Consider the following 18054-nt stretch of genomic DNA (forward strand, 5'->3'; position numbering starts at 1 on the left):
CCGCACGCGTCACTGCACACCGCAGTCCCTGAGCATTTATCCTAGTAAGTTTACGGGGAACGGAAAGGCGGTTCTTCTTGTCCATGCCAGTGCCTCTCAAGTGAGCGGGCAGCCATGGCTGGGGATTCTCACGGAGGCTTCGGCCATAAGCAGGGCCTGCGAAGCTGCTGTGTAGCGAATTGCACCCATATCGTCTGTTGCGTCTGGCCATGGCTTTGCGGGTTTCTTGACTGGGTGAACTTAGGCAATTCATGAGAGGGAGGGCAGGAAGGGTTGCCTCAGTGCTTAGCTCTCATGGCCCTTTCTTACACGTCCAGGGAAATGCTGATCATAGAATTATAGAATGTTAGAGTTGGAAGGGACCTTGCAGGTCATCTAGTCTCACCCCCTGCACTCTGCAGGAGCCGAGCCGAAAGAGAGCCCTACAACATACCCGAAAACGTCCAGCGAAGGGGCATCCCCCACCTCCCGAGGCAGTCCATTCCACTGCTCAACCACTCTTACAGTTGGGAAGTTTCTCCTGATATTTAGCCGGTAGCGACTCCCTTGTAATTTCCACCCGTTAGATCGAGTCTTGCAATCCGGAGCAAGAGAGAATAGATCATAGAATCATAGAATGTTAGAGTTGGAAGGGATCTTTCCAGGTCATCTAGTCCAACCCCCGGCACTCTGCAGGAGCCGAGCTGAAAGGCAGCCATAGAACATACCCGAAAACGTCCAGCGAAGGAGCCTCCACCACCTCCCGAGGCAGTCTGTTCCACTGCTCAACCACTCCTACAGTCGAGATGTTTCTCCTGATATTTAGCCGGTAGCGACTCCCTTGTAATTCCCACCCATTAGATCTAGTCTTGCAATCCGGAGGATCGATCCGATCCATCTTCTACATGGCAGCCCTTCAAATATTTGAAGCCTGCAAAGTGATTGCCGCGTTGGGGTCAGGAAACCATTTTTCTCCAGGCCAGTTTGGCTGGGGATCCTGGAGTTTTTTTGTCATCTTCTGGGCCCGGAACAGGGGTCACTGGCGTTGTGTGTGTAGGAGGGAGATATTTGTGAACTTCCTGCATTGTGCAGAGGGTTGAACTAGATGACCCTGGAGGCCCCTTCCAACTCTATGATTCTGAGGTGTCCAGGACAGGGAAAGGTCTTTCCCAGGACCAGTGACCTGAACTCCTTGAACTAGAGATGCTGGGACTTGAACCTGGGGACCCCCTGCATGGAACACAGGTCCACTGAGATGTGTGCGCCCCCCTCCCCCGCTTTTCCCCACAACAGACACTCTGTGAGATCGGTGGGGCTGAGAGCTCTCCTGAGAACTGCTCTTGAGAGAACAGCTCTGAGAAAACTTGTGGCTGACCCAAGGTCACCCAGCTGGCTGCATATGGAGGAGAGGGGAATCAAAACCGGTTCTCCCAGATTAGAGTCTGCACTCTGTCCTAATGCAACTGAAGCTCAAATACTTTGGCCACCCAATGAGAAGGGAGCACTCCCTGGAGAAGAAGACCCTGATGCTGGGAAAGATCGAAGGTCAAAGAAGACGGGGACGGCAAAAGATGAGATGGTTAGACAGGGTCATCGATGCAACGGACATGAAATTGAGCCAACTTCAAACGATGGCAGAAGACCGGAAGGTCTGGCGTGATCTGGTCCATTGGGTCGCGAAGAGTCGGACTCGATTGTGCGACTGAACAACAACTCTGTCCTAACCCCTACACCAAACTGGCTTCAGGCAGCTTTTCCTGAAGAATTCCCAAAGTCGGGAAAAGAAGGTTTTGCTGTCTTCCTGGTGGGCGGCCAGACTGCTCTTTCCTTAGGGATGCAAAACCTTCAAGGGAAGCCCCTAAACCTGTGTTACTTCCGGCTGCAGGGTTGGGCCAATTGAAGCAAATTTGATCTTCCTTGACTGGGAGGTTTTGTGTCCCCCAGACTTTGGTCTGAGCGGTCAAACACTCCCACCTAGTGGTGGATTCATAAATTACAAGTCCTTTATTCCGCCAAGTAAACAAAGTCAATCCCAGGCAAAGGCGGCTTCTGCACTAGGAGGATCCTTTTGCCGAGATCAGGCGTGTCCTTTTCGGCAGTCACCTGCAAACAGAACTGAAACTGGGATTCCATACAGCATGTAACAGAGCATTTTGCTGTTGTTCAGTCGCACAGTCGAGTCTGACTCTTTGCGACCCCATGGACAAGACCCAGCTGAGCTCTGAGCAGGAGCAGGAGACAGAGGGGTGAGTGGTTTTTTACTTGCTTTCAGCTGAGAGGATTCAGCTGAGGATATTGGTGGGAGAACTGGTCTGGGAGTGTGGGGTGGGGGTTGCAGCTTACCTGGCTGCTTCTTGCGCTGACTGAGGGCTGCTGGGAGCAGGGGGTGGGGCTTGTTGCATGTGCCCGCCCCCTGGGCTCTTTACTGCTGGAGCTCCGCTCCTGTGCGCTCCCGCAGGAAAGGACCTCTGTTTAAAAGTATACCGCCTTTTGAACGACTCTGCTCCTGAAATATCGAAGAAGGTAGCCATGTTTCTACAATCAGCTATGAAGCCACGACAGGAAAAACTGAGTAATACTTTGTAACAAATTGATTTATGCAAAATTATGTCATATGCTTGGCTCTATATGTATGGTTTCATATGATTTGATATGTATAATCCTCTTTTTTATAGTAACCCTCTTTTAAGGTATTGTTTTATGCCAATAAAGGCTGACGGACTGACTGAAAGGCAAAACTGAAGTCAGACTGCCGTAAGCTGTCTTGCCTGTTGTCCTTCACCAATGAATGATGATTAGCTGTGGGAGAGCCAGTATGCGCCCCTCTCCAAGCGCCCACCCCCACCCCCAGTGCCTTCCTTACAGCTTCTTCTCTCTTCCCCAGGCCTCTCTCATCCTGCAAGTCTCCTACACGCCTCCTCCCGGGGCTGCTCCTTTCTTCCCCCCTCCTGCCCCCCTTGAGCCAAACCCAACGCCCGTGGAGGTGGACACGGTCACAGGTGAGTGGGGTCTTGTCCTTCCCTTTTGCACTGGCTTCGCCAACAGGGGAGCCCCCGAGGCCCAGAGGAATTGCCGCATGCTGCGCTGGACGGAAGGCCCTCCCAGGTCCAGAGTTCTCCACAAAGTTGCTGGCAAGGCTCCCTCTAAGCTGTGGAGCCTTGTGAGCAAAGATTCTACTTTGTGAGCTCCTGGCACTAAAGTTGTGAGCGAGCGGTTTGGCTGCTGCCTTCGTTAGTTTGCTCTGGGGCCCTCCTTCCGAAGGCAAAAATGTGTGAGCCAGATGCTAAAAAACTGTGAGCTGGCTCACACTGACTCAGAGGGAACGCTGGTGGCTGGCTCCGGTTTGGGAAATACCAGGAGTTTGTGGCATAGAGCCTGGGGAGGGTGGGGTTGGGGGAGGGGAGGGACCTCAGCAAAGTACACTGCCGCAGAGCAGGGGTCTAGGGGTCCCCAGACTTTCTGAGTCCGTGGGCACCCTTGGAATTCTGACCCAGGGGTGGTGGGCACAGCCGCAAAATGTCTCCCGCAGGGGACGGAGCAATGCACACACAGAAAGCCCAAAGGCAGGGGAGAAAAGGGGCAATTTAAAAATGCACTGGGAAGGAGAGGCAATAACACCAGCACTGTGGTTGCAGCGGCCACTGGGACAATGTTATGTCAATCTGCATAGCCAATCCGGTCTTCCGTGGCAGAGCAGAAGCCCTCCTGGTCAAGAGCCCCACTCGGCCCCACCTACTCTGGCAGGCCCTGTCACACCCTTGGCAGGGCCAGCTCGCTCACTAGGCGAACTAGGCGTTTGCCTAGAGCAGGCCGGCCCTTAGGGGCACCAAACTGCACCTGCCCCCCCGCCAAAAGCCCCCCCCACCAAAAGCCCTGCATGCATCTAGTCCCTGACCAGGGGACCGCCGCCGCTGCCTCTTTCACCCAGAGTCTGGTGCCCAGAAGCGGGGAGGGAAGGAAGCGAGGAGGGAGGAAGTGCCCCCCCCGCTGCGCTCGGGGCCTGTCCTGAGGCGCAGGTGGCCTGCAGGGCGGGGAGGAGGCGGACGGCACTGCCTGAAGGGCCCAGCAGCAGGGCGGCTCAGGTAGGCACGCATGGTCCATCAAGGGGACTTGAGCAGACCCGCTGCCGCTTCCTCCTCTGAGACAGGCCTGCTCGGACCGGATGACTCCTCCACGCCGCCCTTGGTGAGTCTCCTGGGCGCCGCCCCCATGGGGAGCGAGGGGACGGGGCGCACGCAGCTGGGGGGGGAAGAAGAGACAGGGGAAGCGGGCGAAGGGGGAAAGAAAAAGCAGACGGGCCGCCCTCCGAAGAGCTTGTAGCCCCCTCTCCCCCCACACCTGATACGCCCAGCTTAGCACCCGGCTTGAGCGCTGGAGAGGCATGCGGCGGCAGGGAGGGGACACAAGGTGACGGGGGGAGGTGCTAGTTTCGCCTAGGGCACCAAAAAACCTTGGGCCGGCCCTGACCCTTGGGCACCACCACGCTGGGGTTTCCTGCCATACAGTCCACCTTTTAAAGCAACTTTTGCCCCAGGGGAACTGACCCCTGCCGTCTGGAGATCAGTGGTAATACTGGGAGAGTTCCAGGCTCTGCCTGGAGGTGGAATTCCAAAAACAACATCCGTGACAAAAATAACGAAGAGTCAATAAAGATAAGTTTAAAGATGGTAAAAGGCCAGGCCGGCCTTTTACCATCTTCGGCTGGCTCGGCAGTTGGTTCCCTTTCTCGACCGCGATGACCTAGCCCACAGTGATTCATGCGACGGTCACCTCGAGGCTAGACCATTGTAACGCTCTCTACATGGGGCTGTCTTTGTCGCAAATCCGGAAGCTGCAGCTGGTGCAGAATGCTGCAGCCAGGCTGTTGATGGGCCTTCCTAGGTGAAAGCGCTGCACTGGCTGCCAATAGCGTACCGGATTCGCTTCAAAGTGCTGGTTCTTACCTTTAAAGCCCTAGATGGCCAGGGTCCGACATACCTACGGGACCGCCTCTCCCCATATGTGCCCCAACGAGCACTACGGTCCAGGACTAAACATCTCCTGGTGGTTCCAAGTCCCAAAGAGGCCAGACTAGCGGCGACTAGGGCTAGGGCTTTTTCGGTGGTGACTCCTACCTGGTAGAATGAGCTCCCAGAGGAGATCTGGGCCCTGCGGGACCTTGCACAGTTCTGCAGGGCCTGCAAGACAGAGCTCTTCCGCCAGGCGTTTGAGTAGGAGCTGCCACGACTGTTACCATCTGTCTACGACTATTACTATCTTTCCTAGCCCTTTATTACCAACTCACCGTGAGCACTAAAATAGTGGTACTGCGTGGAGCTGTGGCCACTAAGGATACCATCCTGATGACGTCATCTGTTCCCCTGTTAGATAGATGTTGTATTGAATGTTTTTAAAATGCAGTTTTAATGTTTTATGTATTGGGCATTGGCCCCATCTGTATGCCGCCCTGAGCCCGTTCACAGAGAGGGAGGGTTATAAATTTAAATAAATAAATAAGTTGCAAAAACGTTTACTTTAGTGATTTCTGTAGAAAATGCCCTTCTATGATCGCTCACACGCTAACAAATGCTGTGCAATATAAACAATCCGTTTCACAATCTTTGCTCCATCTGAGCGTGTAGCAATCCCAGTTCTTATCAATTACTACTTATCCACTCTTGAAGGAAACTTCCCATGTCGGCGCTCTAATAACCGAACCCAAGGTCTTCACAATGTATAAGCTACAGAAATCACTACAGTAAACGTTTTTGCAACTTATCTTCATTGACTCTTCATTATTTTTGTCACAGATGTTGTTTTTGGAATTCCGCTTCCTCCCGTGGTCTCTCATTTTTGGTTTCTTCCACCTGGAGGTTGGCAACCTATTCTGCATCCTCCCAAAAAAACCACACCAAGTGGTTTTTTTCCTTTTTTTGGGGTGTGTGTGTGAGTATTGTGTGTGTGTGTGTTTGCATGCATGGAAGTCATGGTGGCTTCTGGCGACCCCTACTGGGGCTTGGACGTTTCAGAGAGGTGGCTTGATGTTACCTGCCTCTGCGTTCCCGGCCCTGGTACTCCTTGGAGGTCTCCCTTCCAAATGCTTGCCAGAGTTGGTCCTGCTTAGCTCTCTGAGATCTGACGAGATCGGGCTTGCCTGGGCCGTCCGGGTCAGGGCAGGGCGGTTCTTTGTTGGATCAGTCTGACAGAAGGGTGTGTTTCCTTGTCTTGTGTTCCAGACACGGCCGGGGAGGAAGAGGGGGAGGACCAGCTGGGGACCGGGGATGAGGCGGAGCCTTCTTCGGGGCCTGCAGCGCCCGATCAGCCCTCCCTCCCCAAGAAGCCTCCGCCGCACCCGGTTCATGGGACCAAGAGGAGGAGAAGCACCTCCAAAAAGCTGCTCTCCAACAAACCTCAGGACTTCCAGGTGAGCGGCAGTCATGTGGCCAGCTCCGGGAGTGGCACCGGTCGCCCCCTTGCTCTCTGAACCCGCGAAAGCCGCCGTCTTCTGGTCTGATCTCCTGGCCTTTGGGGCAGGGATTCTAAAAGTGGCGCCCACTCCATGCTCCTTGCCTGGCCGTGCCTGGAGCCTCACTATCCCCGCACCCCACTTCTGGCCAATTAAAATGCATTTTGCCGTCACTGGATTAACGTTTGGGGATGGAGAGTGCCAGGAAGTCATCGCTCACTGATGACGACCCGGTAGGGTTTTCAGGGGCAAGAGGCATTCAGAGGTGGTGTTGCCGTGGCCTGCCTCTGCGTACCGACCTTGGACTTTCCTGGTGGTCTCCCATCCAAGTAGTTTCCAGGGCCAACCCTGCTTAGCTTCTGAAATCTGATGAGGCTGGGCTATCCTTGGCTGTCATGGAATCATAGAGTTGGAAGGGGCCATACAGAGACCATCTAGTCCAACCCCCTGCCCAATGCAGGACCAGCCTAGAGCATGTCTGACAAATATTCATCCAGCTTCTTCTTGAAAGCTGCCAGTGAAGGGGAGCTCACCACCTCCCCAGGCAGCTGATTCCACCTCTGGACCACTCTGGACGTGAAAAAGTTTTTCCTAATCTCCAGCCGATCCCTTTCTGCATGCAATTTAAACCCGTTGCTTCGGGTCCTCTCCTCTGCTGCCAACTGGAACAGCTCCTTGCCCTCCTCCAAATGACAGCCTCTCAGATATTTAAAGAGAGCAATCATGTCCCCCCTCAATCTCCTCTTCTCCAAACTAAACATTCCCAGGGCCCTTAGCCTTTCCTCGTAGGGCTCAGTCTCCAGACCCCCGATCATCCTCGTCGCTCTCTTCTGCACGCTCTCGGTTTTGTCCACGTCCTTTTTGAAGTGAGGCCTCCAGAACTGCACACGGTGCTCCAGGTGCAGCCTGATCAGGGCAGTATACAGAGGGGCTATGACCTGCGGTTTCGATGCCATGGCCCTTTTAATACAACCCAAGTCTGAATTTGCCTTTTTTTGCCACCACATCACACTGACTGCTCATATTCAGTTTCCAGTCCACTCTTACCCCAAGATCTCTCTCGCATACACTACTCCCCAGAAACGTATCCCCCATCCAGTATTTGTGCTTGACATTTTTGTGTCTCCAGGGTCATCTAGTCCAACCCCCTGCACAAGGCAGAGAATTCACAAATACCTCCCCCTCCACACACCCTTCTGGGGCAACAGAAAACAACTTTGTGCCCCAGAGAGCACTACGGTCTGGGGCCCAACAACGTCTATCTATCCCAGGTCCCAAGGAGGCGAGACTTGCTGTTACCAGGGCCAGGGCATTTTCGGTGGTGGCTCCTTACTGGTGGAATGAGCTCCCAGATGGCCCTCACAGTTCCGCAGGGCCTGCAAGACGGAGCTCTTCCGCCAGGCGTTCAAATAGGAGCCACCACCACAATTACCATCAATCCGGAATATCGGACTGGCCCACTCTGAGCCTCAGAGGCGAACATCTGGACCGTGGGACTGATCTTAAGACCTGAAGACAGAAGGAATGCAGATATAAGCCATTCATCTTAAGGTTACTCTGATGTAGCGAGCACTTTATTGTTAAGATTGTTTTTAAGGGATTTCAATATTTGTATTGTTTTATTTGTATCGGCCTGTAGGCCGTCTTCTGTAAGCCGCCCAGAGCCTGTTTACAGGGTGGGCGGGGTATAAATGTAAATATAAATAAATAAACTCTGCACCAATGCTCCCTCTAAACTGTGAAGTCTTGTGAGCGAAAATTCTACTTTGTGGGCTCCTGGCATTAAAGTTGTGAGCAAGCAATTTGGCTACTGCATAAATCAGTTTGCTCTGGAGCACTCCTTCCTGAGCAAAGACAAAAATGTGTGAGCCGGAGGCTAAAAAACTGTGAGCTAGCTCACATTAACTCAGCTTAGAGGGAACACTGCTCTGCACCATCCTCTATAATGACAGCCCTTCAAGTACTTGAAGATGGTTCTCATATCCCCTCTCAGTCGTCTCCTCTCCAGGCTAAACATATCCAGCTCCTTCAGCCTTTCCTCATAGGACTTGTTCTCCAGACCCCTCACTGTCTTCATTGCTCTCCTCTGGACACGTTCCAGCTTGTCTATATCTTTCTTAAATTGTGGTGCCCAAAACTGAACACAATACTCTAGGTGAGGTCTAACCAGAGCAGAGTCAAATGATACCATCACTTCACGTGATCTGGACACTGTACTTCTGTTGATACACCCCCAGAATCGCATTTGCCTTTTTAGCTGCCGCATCACACTGCCGACTCGTGTTCACTGTATGGTCCACTAAGACCCCTAGATCCTTCTCATACACACTACACTTTGAACATTACAGAGAGGCGTCGCACACCGGAAGCGTGGCGCCTCTTTGTCTCCTTTCCTGCAGGTGTCTCCGTTGGTTTGAAGCTGCCCTGGTGCTCTCCGCTTTGGCGTTTGGCGACTGGGTGCAGCTTTCCCCTTCGGTGGAGGTTGGCTCGCAGGAGCCTGGAATTTGGACAGCAACCTGTTTTCCTCTCCTGTGCCCTTTTAGGTCAGGGTGCGAATCATCGAAGGGCGGCAGCTCCCTGGAGTCAATATCAGGCCTGTGGTGAAGGTCACGGCCGCCGGACAAACCAAGAGGACCAGGATCCGGAAAGGGAATGGCCCGCTCTTTGATGAGGTGAGGCAGAGGCGGAAGCACAGAAAGACAGTTGCGTTTAGGACTGCTGTTGCATGTAGTCGGGTGCATTGCTGCATTCTGCATCAGGCTGAAGTTGTTCCCAGGTCCAGAATTCTGCCTGGGGTTGCCAGCTCTGCTTTGGGGGAAACCTGGAGATTTCTGGGGTGGAGTCTGAGGAGGGCGGGGTTTGGAGAGGGGGGGGTACCTCAGTGGGGTGTAATGCCATACAGTCCAAAGGAGCCACTTCTTCCAGGGAGATCTGGAGATCAGTTGTAATAACGGGATATCTTCAGGCCCGACCTGGAGGTTATATAATCCAGAGAGAATCCACGGGAACAAGGTAGAGTTTAAAAAATCCCCAAACCGTGAAGTTATAACTATGGCAACTTCAATATGTCAAGTAGCGAGGATGGAAGAGCCTCAGCCTTGGCATGCAGAAGGTCCCAGGTTCAATCCCCGGCATCTCCGGTTAGAAAGGTCCAGGCAGGAGGTGATGGGAAAGACCTCCGCCTGAGACCCTGGAGAGCTGTAAAGAGGGGCTGTGGCTCAGTGGAAGAGCCTCTGCTTGGCATGCAGAAGGTCCCAGGTTCAATCCCCGGCATCTCCGGTTAGAAAGGACCAGGGAGGAGGTGATGGGAAAGACCTCCGCCTGAGACCCTGGAGAGCTGTAAAGAGGGGCTGTGGCTCAGTGGCAGAGCCTCTGCTTGGCATGCAGAAGGTCCCAGGTTCAATCCCCGGCATCTCCAGTTAAAACGAACAGGGAGGAGGTGATGGGAAAGACCTCCGCCTGAGACCCTGGAGAGCTGTAAAGAGGGGCTGTGGCTCAGTGGCAGAGCCTCTGCTTGGCATGCAGAAGGTCCCAGGTTCAATCCCCGGCATCTCCAATTAAAAAGGACCAGGCAGGAGGTGATGGGAAAGACCTCGGCCTGAGACCCTGGAGAGCTGCTGCCAGTCTGAGTTAGACAAGACTGACCTCGGTGGTCTGATTCAGTATAAGGCAGCTTCTCAGGTGATGACCCCAAGAATTACTCTTGTGGCTGTTCTTTTAGGACAGTGATGGTGAACCTTTTAGAGACCGAGTGCCCAAACTGCGACCCCAAACCCACTTATTTATTGTAAAGTGCCAACACGGCGATTTAACCTGAATACTGAGGTGTATACCTGGCGTGATCTTGTCCATGGGGTCGCGAAGAGTCGGACTCGACTGTGCGACTGAACAACAACAACTGAGGTTTTACTTTAGAAAAAACAACTCCTACGTTAACATAAGATGATCCAAACAAAGTAAGGAAAGCAATCCCAAATGCTTTCATTGACTTAAAATTATTTCGCGGAGAATTCGACACTTTAATGATGGTCTGGGCCTGGCTGGGGCGATGGCACGCGTGTCCACAGAGAGGGCTCTGAGTGCCACCTCTGGCACCCATGCCATAGGTTCGCCACCACTGCTTTAGGAGGTCCCCACAGGCCGGCTTCACTGCAGGGCATTGCTGGCTGCTGGTTGTTGGATCCCCAGGCATTCGAAGTAACTCCACGTTTGATTCAAAGCAAGGTTTATTTCAAAGCGATGGTTCAGACAGGAACAAGGATATTGTTAGGAATGACTACCAATACACAGGTATAGCATAATAAAGGGATTTGAACCATGTTGGGCCAATGAGGCCAGTTCCCGCTGGCGGGACTAGAACTCGTAAACGCGCGCCTATTCCATGGGAACGTAACAGTTCAGTACCATCAACACAGGTTCAGTTCACAGGGTAGATAACCATAACAAGCTTAGCGAAGCTCCAACTCCCACCACCAGCTGCATGACCTTGGCCAGCCGCAAAATACAGAGAAGCATACTGAAGCTACAGAAACCCAGGGGGGGGGGGAAGAGCACAAGACATATGAAGCATGTAACATCAGATACAATGGCAGCTAGCTGACACTGGTGTATATCCCCTTCTGTGTTTTTTCTCAGTGTCCTGGGTGCCACTGTGTGTCTTTTTCTCTCTTCCGCAGACCTTCTTCTTCAATGTCTTTGAGTCTCCCATGGAGTTGTTTGATGAACCCATTTTCATCACGGTACGTCTGGGATGGTGCGTGTTTGTGTGCTGCCTTCCTTGATGGATGGAGCACCGCTGATAGTGGCTCGTAGGAGAGGCAGCGTGGTGTCGTGGTGAGATGGTCAGACTCGAATCTGGGAGTCCCAGGTCCAAATCCCCACTCTGCCATGGAAGCTTTGCCAGGTGACTTCAGGTCAGTCACACCCTCTCAGCCTGACCTACCCTACAGGGTTGTTGTGAGGATAAAATGGAGAAGAGGAGGATATATTAAGCTACTTTGGGTCTCCATCGGTGAGAAGAGTGGGATACTACACCAGTTTGGCGTAGTAGCTAGTAGCGCGGGCTCTAATCTGGGAGAACTGGGTTTGATTCTCCACTCCTCCTCCACATGCAGCTGCTGGGTAACCTTGGGTCAGTCATAAGTTCCTTCAGAGCTGTTCTATCAAGGGTAGTTCTCAAGAGAGCTCTCTCAGCCCCACCTACCTCACAGGGGTTGTTGTGGGGAGGGGAAGGGAAGGGAAAGGAGTTTGTAAGCCGCTCTGAGACTCCTTTGGGTAGTGAAGGGCGGGGTTTAGATCCAGTCTCCTCCTCCTCCTCCTCCTCCTCCTTCTCCTTCTTGCTCTTCTTCTTCATTAAGCAAATAAATAAATATGGGCTGACGTGGAGGGGAGGGGGAAATTGTTGCCGTATCCCACCGTCTTGCTAAGTTCTTCGCTAGTCACAGGTGGATGGCGTGATGCCCTTGGATTCTCATGAGACTGAGTTGCAAACCTGCTCCCAAAATGTAGACATCACCAAATGTTCACCTGGTAAAATGCTGATATGATGTCAGAACTCAACCTTAAAACAAAAGCTGACATTAAAACAAATATTTTAAACATGATGCCAAAATTCAAAATCTAACTCTTTTTGATTGGAGAAATATGTGAAGCTAATGTGAAATTTACTAACTTCTTCTGCCCGTCAGATACTGTCATGTGTGGATTCTGTTAATTAGTACTTTGCTTCATCAGAGAAGCCACCGTTGCACTCTGTTTACCACCACTTGGGACCTAGTGGCAGAGTACAACGGTGTAAACGGCTTTGTAACGGTTAGGGACGGGAGGCAGATGTTCGCCATGTGAACGCCGGTAAGTACACCGGTTGGAATCGTCACCTATTCCGTTACAAATGCCGCATCTGAACGCACTCAGTATGCATTAAGTTCCCCCACTCAGGAGCATGGAAGTCCACGTTCCCCAAAAGACTCAACCCCATAGGAAGATTCTCGTATTGAACAGAGATCATAAGAACTGTCACTACACTGAATTCTGGTTTTCTATTGCAGGTCTTTGATTCCCGTTCTCTTCGGACCGACTCCGTTATTGGAGAATTCCGGGTAATGGTGGTCTTCATTCCATTGTATGATTAAGGAAAGGGACCCACCTTTTTGGCTGGGCTTTAGACATCTAAAAAAACAGTTTAGCACAGTCAGTGCCACATCTAATTGCTTTGCAAGTCGCGGGTGGGCTTCTGCTAGCAACAATAGAACAAGCTTGTGTTGAGCGCTGTGAGAAGTTTATCTAGGGGAGTCGGCTAAGACCGGGGTGGCCAAACTGTGGCTTAGGAGCCGCATGTGGCTCTTTCACACATACTGTGCGGCTCCTGGCAGGGCGGCTGGGGAAGCTAAATGTCATTAGCAAACAAATATCACTGGACAAATAAATATCATTATAAATATCTGCATTTACCGCTTTTGATATTATCTTTGGCTGTCTTGTTTAATGTTAATAAAAAGCAAATTTGCATATTTCCCGGTAAAAACATGTAGTATTTGTCCACGTCTTGTGGCTGCAGTGGCTCAAGTGGTTAAGACGCTGAACTGCAGGCTGTGGAAAGTCTGTAGTTCAGCAGTTTGAGACCTGGGTGCCGCATGACGGAGTGAGCTCCTGTCTCTAGTTCCTACTCCTGCCAACCTAGCAGTTCGAAAGCAAGTAGAGAAATAGGGACCACTTCGGTAGCCAAATTGCTCACTCACAACTTGAATGCCAGTAGCTCACAAAGTAGAATTTTTGCTCACAAGACTCCACAGCTTAGAGGGAACATTGATTGTGAGTGATCTGTAGCCCTCACCTGGAGATTGGCAGCAATTGTTACCCAGGACAAAGTGGCTGGTTTGGAGGGTGTAGTCTATGGCATTCTACCTGTCTGAGGTCCCACCCCTCTGCAAACCCCACCCTCTCCAGGCTCCACCCCTCAAATCCCCAGGAATTTGTCAGCATGTAGTTGGCAACCCCATCTCCTTCCCAGCTAACCATCAACCTACCATTATCTGCCCCTTTGACTTCAGCTGACTTCTGCCCTCCCTTCTGCAGAGCAGTTGTAATTCTGAGTGCTCTCCAGTCCTCACCTGGAGATTGGCAACAATGGTTCCCTATGTGGGACTGACTGGTTTGGAGGGTGGAGTCTATGGCAGTGTACCTGTCTGAGGTCCCACCCCTCCTCAAACCTCACCCTCTTCAGGCTCCATCCCTCAAATCTCCAGGAATTTCCCATCTGGAGTTGGCAACCCTATCAGGACTGGCCCCAATGTGTTTTCTCCCAAAGGCCAAAGTAGGTGACAGGACCAAGCTTAGTTGCCTACCAACAGGCATTGAGGGGAATGTAGGGTTGCCAGCTCTAAGGAGGGAAATACCCGGAGTTTTGGGGGGTGGAGTCTGTAGAGGGCAGCATCTTATTTTGCCTTAAATTGGTTTTGATGTCAGCAGAGTGAGAAAATGCCAGAGGCTCTGGGTGGGTGCCTGTCTTGTCTTCAAGTTTACTTCCCCCCCCCCAGCCTCTGCCTAGGGAAAGCAGCTGTCATCATTCTCCTCTCCCCCTATGAGGTATGTTAAGGTTGAAAGTGTGTGAATGGTCCATAATCCCCCAGGCAGCTTTTAAAACATGATCCTGGGACCTACACACCACCAATTCCAACTGCCTTGCGGGGGGGGGGGAGTATGAGGTGTGGAATGGAGTGAAGTCCAATCAGCTTCCATATGCAAAAGACCTTGAAGGTTCCATATGCAACTGACATTCCAACTGCCTTGCGGGGAGGGGGTTGAGTTTGAGGTGTGGAATGCAGTGAAGTCCAATCAGCTTCCATATGCAAAAGACCTTGAAACACTGGGCGGGACTGCACAAAGCAGCCAGTCAACCCAGCCAGCGTCTTCTGACTGACAGTTCAAGCGTCCATACACTAAAGGAGTGCATTTTAGAACTTTGGCACCCACTATTCAATTATATATAAGAAGAGATAATATCTCCTACATCTGAGTCTCTTGAGCTGCGGTGGCTCAAGTGGTTAAAACGCTGAACTGCAGGCTGTGGAAGGTCAGTAGTTCAGCAGTTCAAGACCCGAGTGTGCCGCATGACGGAGTGAGCTCCTGTCTCTAGTTCCAGCTCCTGCCAACCTAGCAGTTCGAAAGCAAGACATTGCAAGTAGATAAATAGGGACCACTTCAGTGGGAAGGTAACAGCGTTCCGTGCGCCTCGGTGTTTAGTCATGCCGGCCACATGACCACAGAAACGTCTTTGGACAGCGCTGGCTCTTCGGCTTTGAAACGGAGATGAGCACCGCAACCCTAGAGTTGGATTCGACTGGCTTTTGAGCAAGGGAACCTTTACCTTTACCTATATATCACACTATCAAATATAATATCTCCTACATTTGAGTCTACTTTACATTGTTTCCCATCCATTTATATACTCTTGACTGCTTTTTAATAGCGGTTAAGGGTTGAGATTGGCCTTCTTGACTCGCTATATCCAATGCAACTCACATGCACCTGGCTGATTGGCTTTTGGATCTCGTGTTACGATGGGATCTTTTTGTGAGGCACGTGAGAAGGGAGATGGGTGTGGTAATCAGTTGAGGGTCTGGTGTTGGTAGGGTTGCCATTCTTCAGGCGAGGCATGGAAATCGCCGGGAATTACGGCAGGTCTCCAGACGACAGGCATCAGTTCCCCTAGAGCAAATAGCTGTTCTGGAGCGTGGATGCTATGGCATTACAACTTGCTGAGGTCCAGTTTGATGTAGTGGTTTAGGAGCACAGACTCTAATCTGGGAGAACTGGTTTTGATTCCCCGCTCCTCCACGTGCACCTGGCTGAATGACCTTGGGTCAGTCACAAGTTCTCTCAGAGCTGTTCTCTCAAGGGCAGTCCTCGAAAGAGCTCTCTCAGCCCCGCCGACCTTCCAGGGTGTCTGTTGTGGGGAGGGGAAGGGAAAGGAGTTTGTAAGCCGCTCTGAGACTCCTTTGGGTAGTGAAGGGCGGGGTATCAATCCAATCTCTTCCTCCCCCCCCTCGAAATCCTGTCCTCCCCAGGCTCCACCCCCCAAATAGCTAGGAATTCCCCAGTCTGGATTGGGCAACCATAGGTGTTGGGCTGTTGAAGAGCATCTCTGAAGATTTATGAAACCCCACTGGAAAATGTCATAAATGCTTGTTTGTTTGTGGTTGAATTTGCAGATGGACGTTGGGACAATTTACGCCGAACCCAGTGAGTGCCATAATCTTGGAAACGATATGCGTGATATGACACAGGGGAAAGACTGGGACGCTGCATTTTGCTTCTTCTTCTTCCAAACAGTTTAAATGGAGAATTTAAAAAAGGGGGGGGGAGGGAGATGCAGACCTTGAGGCTGGGGGTTGGGGAAGAGAAGGACATTCAAAAAGACAGGTATAAAGTCAAAATGCTTGAAGGACACTCTGGCTGCCAGAGTCGTGTGCAGGGAAAAATTATTGCTGGGGAGGAGGGCAGGGGGCCAGATTTAGACGCAAAGGCAGATTGCGGTACCCAGTAGCAGAAGTGGGGTTCCCAACCTCCAGGTGAGGCCTGGGGCTCTATTGGAATTACAGCTTCTCTCCAGAGGAGTTAGCCATGTTAAGTCTGTTGCTGCAAAACAATAAAAAGCCCAGTAGCACCTTTAGGGCTAACAAACTTTATTGTAGCATAAGCTTTCGAGAAACAGAGCTCTCTTCACCTGAGGTTCAAGACCTGAGTGGGGCATAGTGTCATAGAGTTCACCCTCCAAAGCCAGCTGCTTTATGAGGTTGACAACCCCAATGCTGTGCCTTCTGGGTTTTTTTATATATTGAATGCAGTTATGTTTCACTTACTAATTGGTTATGTGACACCTGCTGCAAATGAAGAAGAAGACGATGACGAAGAGATTGGATTTCTATCCCGCCTTTCACTCAGAGTCTCACAGCGGCTTACAATCTCCTTTCCCTCCCCCTCCTCCTAACAGACACCTTGTGAGGTAGGTGAGGCTGAGAGAGCTCTCCCGAGAACTGCCCTTGAGAGAACAGCTCTGAGAGAACTGTGACTGACCCAAGGTCACACCAACAGCTGCATGTAGAGGCATGGGGAATCAAACCTGGTTCTCCAGATTAGAGTCCGCCGCTCTTATCCGCTTCACCAAGTGAAGAAACTTTCCTGCTGGTGCCTCTTGGGGAGTCTAAACCCTGCTGGTAAAATCAGAGGTTTGGGTGGTAAAGGCTGCTGAACAATGGACTCTGTTTCTTGAAAATTCACCTTCTGTCCTTCCCCCACACTTGGCCAAGGCTGCCTGTCCACTGTTTCGCCTCCTATCAAGGCCAGCAGATAGCAAACCAAAGGAAACAGGATACATTGGGAGCAGTGTTCCCTCTAAGCTGAGTTAGTGTGGGCCAGCTCACCGTTGTTTCGCCTCCGGCTCACACATTTTTGTCTTTGCTCAGGAAGGAGGGTTCCAGAGCAAACTAATTGATGCAGGAGCCAAATCGCTCACTCACAATTTTAATGCCAGTAGCTTACAAAGTAGAATTTTTGCTCACAAGACTCCACAGCTTAGAGGGAGCATTGATTGGGAGGCTGCTTTGGAATGCCCTGGCTCCCCCTCATTGACCATTGCCCCTTTCTAATACAGGATGAAGCCACGTGAGAACTCCTTCTCCACGGTGCTGTCCTCTGGAGCTGTGGTCCCTGACCTGGATCCTGCTGTCAGTGAACGGCTCGCTCCCCTTGAGGAACTGAACTTCCTTATTCTTAGCAAGATTTTTACCCTCCCTTTCTGCCCCCATAGGACCACCAAGGGCGGCTCACAGTTTAAAAGATACATGATAAAATCATGTTTTAAAACCATTAAAATCACACACACACCCAAATCGTGAAAACAATTTAAAACAAATTAAAGTACATACAAAACTTAAAAACTGCAATTAAAGCACTGGGTAGGAACGAAGGATCATTGAAGGAATGGGAAGCAAAGCAAAAGTCTTCACCTGCTGGTGGAAGATGGCAACGGAAGGGGTCAGACGAATCCCCCCGGAGGAGAGAGCTCCAGAGCTTTGGTGCCACTACCAAGAAGGCCCTCTCTGGCGTTGCCACCCGCCTAATCTCAGAAGGTGGGGGCTCCCAAAAACATGTCTTCTGAAGATGACCGCAGTGGTTAGGTATGTTCATAAGGAGTTACCATGTGTGGAAAAACTGGGTTAGGGTGGCCAGCTCTGGGTTGGGAAATACCTGGAGATTTTGGGGGTGGAGCCTTAGGAGGGTGGGGCTCGGGGAGGGGAGGGCTAAGTGGGGCATAATGCCATAGAGTCCATCTTCCAAAGCGGCCATTTTCCCCAGGGGAACTAATCTCTGCCACCTAGAGATCAGCTGTAATCCCAGGAGATCTCCGGCTACCACCTGGAGGTTGGCAACCCTAGGTTAGATGCATATATGGCTAACCTAACTTTAATAAACAAACTTTCTTACTTTCTGCTGTAGTCTCAGTCCTTTCTCTACACCCCCAGTGCTGCCTCCCTCAGTGTTCAGGAGGCCCCCAGGATAGGGTTGCCAAGTCTTACCTGCTGCTGGAGTGGGGGGGGGGCTCCCGGCTTGTTCCTGGAGCCTGCGCCCGC

At 51.5% G+C, this 18054-nt stretch overlaps 1 protein-coding gene across 1 annotated transcript in view; it reads left to right on the top strand.

The window, feature by feature from the left end:
• The window catches only part of DYSF (dysferlin), a 287816-nt gene that overhangs the window by 59868 nt on the left and 209894 nt on the right, over nucleotides 1-18054 (top strand). The window contains exons 5-10 of the mRNA XM_015406074.1: nucleotides 2864-2978; nucleotides 6195-6382; nucleotides 8968-9096; nucleotides 11101-11163; nucleotides 12472-12522; nucleotides 15634-15664. Of these exons, the coding sequence (XP_015261560.1) occupies nucleotides 2864-2978; nucleotides 6195-6382; nucleotides 8968-9096; nucleotides 11101-11163; nucleotides 12472-12522; nucleotides 15634-15664 (577 nt within the window). The remainder of the gene's footprint in view (nucleotides 1-2863; nucleotides 2979-6194; nucleotides 6383-8967; nucleotides 9097-11100; nucleotides 11164-12471; nucleotides 12523-15633; nucleotides 15665-18054) is intronic.

Source organism: Gekko japonicus, unplaced genomic scaffold, assembly GCF_001447785.1.
Source record: "Gekko japonicus isolate JY-2015 unplaced genomic scaffold, Gekko_japonicus_V1.1 scaffold561, whole genome shotgun sequence".
Lineage (NCBI taxonomy): Eukaryota > Metazoa > Chordata > Lepidosauria > Squamata > Gekkonidae > Gekko > Gekko japonicus.